Raw genomic sequence first — 4,502 nt, forward strand, 5'->3', positions numbered from 1 at the left:
GTGTCCTTGTCACCCATGGGACACCCGGTGTCCCCCCGCACTGCCGGTGTCACCGTGTCCTTGTCACCCATGGGACACCTGGTGTCCCCCCACGCTGCCGGTGTCACCGTGCCCTTGTCACCCATGGGACACCCAGTGTCCCCCCGCGCTGCCGGTGTCACCGTGCCCTTGTCACCCATGGGACACCCAGTGTCCCCCCACGCTGCCGGTGTCACCGTGTCCTTGTCACCCATGGGACACCCGCTGTCCCCCCGCGCTGCCGGTGGCCCCGCGGGCCGGGCGGCCGCACCTGGTCCAGGAAGGGCGACTGCACGCCCAGGTAGCGGGACACCACGTAGAGGCAGAAGAGGTGGCGGTCGATGCCGGCGCCCGTCATGGCCAGCCGGTACATGAGCTGGTGCTTCTCGGCCGCCAGCTTGAAGAGCCGCTGCCGCTCGGCACGCTGGAGCCCGCGCTCAGCGCCGGGCCCCCGCACCCCGGGACCCCGCCAAGGGCTGGGGACCCCGCCAAGGGCTGGGGACCTGTCCCGGCCTTGGGGAGCGCCTCCGGAGAGGGGACGGGGACAGGGACCTCCCCGAGGGACAGGGACAACCCCGAGGGACGGGGACAACCCCAAGGGATGGGAGCCCTTCCAGCAAGGGGAACCTCTGTGAGGGACGGAGACTCCCTCCATGGATGGAGACATGTCCAGGGGATGGGGACCTCCCCAAGGGACGGGGACTCCCTCCGTGGATGGAGCCATGTTCAAAGGATGGGACCTCCCCAAGGGACAAGGACCTTCCCTGGAAACGGGGATGACTCCGAGGGACAGGCACCTCCCCGAGGTTTGGGAACTCCTCCGGAGTCAGGGACAACAGCAAAGGATGGGGACCTCAGGGACAGAGGTCCCCCAGGTGGATAGGGACCCCCCTTTGGGGAGTGGGGCTCATTCCGAGGGCCATGCCCAAGGGAAGGGGACCGCTTGGAGAGGGAGCTGCCCCAGGTGCCCGGGAATAGCCAAGGGAAGGGGGCCGCGGGCTCCGGGAAGGGGCCGGGGCGGCGGGCGCTGCTCACGCTCTGCGCCGGGTCCTCCACGCTGCGCACGAAGGCCGTGGCCTCGGCCGTGCAGGAGCGCACGGTCTCGGTGCGGCCCTCGCGGAACAGCCGCGTCATGGAGGCCTCGTAGGTGAGGCAGAAGCTGCCCTTGTCCTGCGGAGAGGCGGCCGTGAGGCGGGACGGGCACCGGGACGGGTGCAGGGGGACGGGGATCAGGACAGGCGCGCGGGGACGGGCACCGGGACGGGCGCGCGGGGCCCTGGACCGGGACGGGCGCGTGGGGACGGGGATCGGGACGGGCGCATGGGGCCCTGGACCGGGACGGGCACGCGGGGACGGGGAGCGGGATGGGTGCATGGGGACGGGGACCGGGACGGGCGCGCGGGGATGGGCACCAGGACGGGTGCGTGGGGCCCTGGACCGGGACGGGCACGCGGGGACGGGGATCGGGATGGGTGCACGGGGTCCAGGACCGGGACGGGCGCGCGGGGATGGGCACCAGGACGGGTGCGTGGGGCCCTGGACCGGGACGGGCACGCGGGGACGGGGATCGGGATGGGTGCACGGGGTCCAGGACCGGGACGGGCACATGGGGCTCAGGGCCGGGACGAGTGTACGGGACCCGGGACCGGGACGGGCACACAGGACCCAGTACCCAGGTGGGCACACGGGGTCCAGGACCRGGACGGGCACATGGGGCTCAGGGCCGGGACGAGTGTACGGGACCCGGGACCGGGACGGGCACACAGGACCCAGTACCCAGGTGGGCACACGGGGTCCAGGACCRGGACGGGCACATGGGGCTCAGGGCCGGGACGAGTGTACGGGACCCGGGACCGGGACGGGCACACAGGACCCAGTACCCAGGTGGGCACACGGGGTCCAGGACCAGGACGGGCACATGGGGCTCAGGGCCGGGACGAGTGTACGGGACCCGGGACCGGGACGGGCACACAGGACCCAGTACCCAGGTGGGCACACGGGGTCCAGGACCGGGATGGGCACACGGGGCCTGGGATCAGGATGGGCGCACGGGGCTCAGGGCTGGGATGGGCACACGGGACCCGGTGCCCAGATGGGCACACGGGGCCCAGGACCGGAACAGGTACCGGGGCAGGTGTGTGGGACAGAGAACCACTGTGGGTGCGTGGGGTTCAGTGCCAGGGTGGGCACGTGCAGCCTGGTGCTGTGATGGGCGCACAGGACCCAGCGTCGGGGCAGGTGCATGGGACCCACAACCGCTATGGGTGCACAGCACCAAGGACCACACTGGCACACACGGGCCAGTGCCATGGTGGGCGCAGGACCCAGCGCCAGGGCGAGTGTGTGGAACTCAGCACCACTATGGGCACACACGGCCCGGTGCCGTGGTGGGCGTGCAGCATTCGGTGCCAGGGCAGGTACATGGGACCCAGGACCATGATGAGCGCGTGGGATCCAGCACCAAGGTGGGCGCACACAGCCCAGTGCCGCGGTGGGCACAGCAACCGGTGCCAGGCAAGTGTGTGGGACCCAGGACCATTATGGGCACGCGGGATCCAGCACCGCGGCGGGGACGGACAGCCTGGTGCCACGGCGGGTGCAGCACCCCGTGCCGGGGTGGATGTGTGGGACCCAGGACCATTATGGGCACGCGGGATCCAGGAGCACGGAGGATGCATGCAGTGCAATGCCACGGCAGGCGCAGCACCCCGTGGCGCGCCGGGTCGCGCATGCGGCTCACGCGGAAATGCGCCAGCTGCAGCGAGAGCTGCACGAAGGCGTCGGGGCTGGTGCGGCAGCGCTTGATGAGCCCCTTGCCGAAGTGCGTGAAGAGGAAGCAGCAGAAGTCCACGTCGTCCGCCAGCGCCCGGGCCGCGCGGTACGAGCTCTCGATGACCTCCTGGCACTGCGGGACACGCGCAGGGTGGCACCGCGGGAGCCGCCCCACGGCCGCCGCGCCCCGCGCTGCGCTCAGGGAGCCGCCAGGATAGGGGGGATCAGGGCTGGGGGGCCGGGGGTCCCCAGGACATGGGGATCAGGGCTGGGAGCCCCCAGGACACAGGGCTGGGGGACAGGGAGCCCCCAGGACATGGGGGATCAGGGCTGGGAGCCCCCAGGACACCAGGATCAGGGAGCCCCCAGGACACAGGGCTGGGGGGTCCCCAGGCCGCGGGGATCGGGGCTGGGAGCCCCCAGGACACGGGGGGATCAGGGCTGGGGGGTGGGAGCCCCCAGGCCACAGGGATCAGGGCTGGGGGCCCCCAGGACACAGGGCTGGGGGACAGGGAGCCCCCAGGCCATGGGGATCAGGGAGTCCCCAGGACACAGCGATCAGGGCAGGGAGCCCCCAGGCCACAGGGATCAGGGCTGGGGGCCCCCAGGACATGGGGCTGGGGGACAGGGAGCCCCCAGGCCATGGGGATCGGGGCTGGGGGGTCCCCAGGCCGCGGGGATCGGGGCTGGGAGCCCCCAGGACATGGGGTTGGGGGACAGGGAGCCCCCAGGCCATGGGGGATCAGGGCTGGGAGCCCCCAGGACACAGGGATCAGGGCTGGGGGCCCCCAGGACATGGGGCTGGGGGGCTGGGAGCCCCCACTACACAGCGATCAGGGTTGGGGGGCAGGGAGCCCCCAGGCCATGGGGATCAGGGCTGGGGGCCCCCAGGCCGCGGGGATCGGGGCGGGGGGCCGGGCGCACCTCGGGGGGGATGTCCCAGAGCAGGCGCTCGGGGGGCGCCAGCCCCGTGTTGGGCTCCCCTCGGCAGTTGCCCTTCTCGTCGTAGCCCAGCTCGAACCGGTCCGTCCCCAGCATGAACTGGGGCAGAGGCGGCGCCTGAGCGGCCGCCCTGCCCACTGCGCCCCACGGAGCCCCCACATCCCCGGGGACCACGTGCCAGGGATCTGGCACCCCGCACATGTGGAGCACATCTGGGCTAGGTTGGGGGTACCCGTCCCAGGGACGCTCCTCGGGGCGCTCAGTTTGGGGGTTCACACTTGGGCACACGGCGCCAAGGCACTATCCCCCACATCTGGAGCACATCTGGGCTAGCTTGGCACTCCCAACCTGGGGTGCACATCTGGGGGCACTGCACAGAGGTGCTGCCCATCCCTTCTCACCCACATCTGGGGCTGCGCGGTGGTGCCCGTCCTGCGGGCGCACATCTGGAGGAGCCCAGCCCCGGGCTCACACGGGGAGCACTGCGCACAGCTGGGGCACAGCTGGGGCGCCTGGCAGGTCCCCATGGCTCTGTCGGGGTGCACACATGGGTGCCCCACACAGGGGTCCCCCGCACCCCAGGGCGCCCCGCGGGGTACCTCCCAGAGGTGCCCGATGATGGGCGCGTCGGCCCACGAGTGCTCGGCGTTGGCGCCCAGCTTGCCGTTCTTGAAGACCACCAGGGTGAAGGACTTGTCGAACCAGCTGCGGGAGACGCGGGCTGAGCCGGTGCCGGTGCCGGTGCCGGTGCCGGTGCCGGTGCCGGTGCC

At 72.2% G+C, this 4,502-nt stretch overlaps 1 protein-coding gene across 1 annotated transcript; it reads right to left on the minus strand.

Annotated features, from left to right (window-relative positions):
• Positions 1-289: 289 nt before the first annotated feature.
• LOC112942715 (carnitine O-palmitoyltransferase 1, muscle isoform-like) lies at positions 290-4,437 on the minus strand (the record flags this gene model as incomplete). Its single annotated transcript, XM_026033706.1, has 5 exons — positions 290-442; positions 1,054-1,188; positions 2,759-2,923; positions 3,715-3,831; positions 4,332-4,437. Coding segments are annotated over 5 exons (676 nt in total), but the record flags the coding sequence as incomplete, so codon positions are not given.
• Between the last annotated feature and the right edge of the window lie 65 nt (positions 4,438-4,502).

The sequence above is a fragment of the Nothoprocta perdicaria genome, unplaced genomic scaffold (assembly GCF_003342845.1).
Source record: "Nothoprocta perdicaria isolate Ctin4 unplaced genomic scaffold, notPer1 scaffold_1313, whole genome shotgun sequence".
Taxonomy (NCBI): domain Eukaryota; kingdom Metazoa; phylum Chordata; class Aves; order Tinamiformes; family Tinamidae; genus Nothoprocta; species Nothoprocta perdicaria.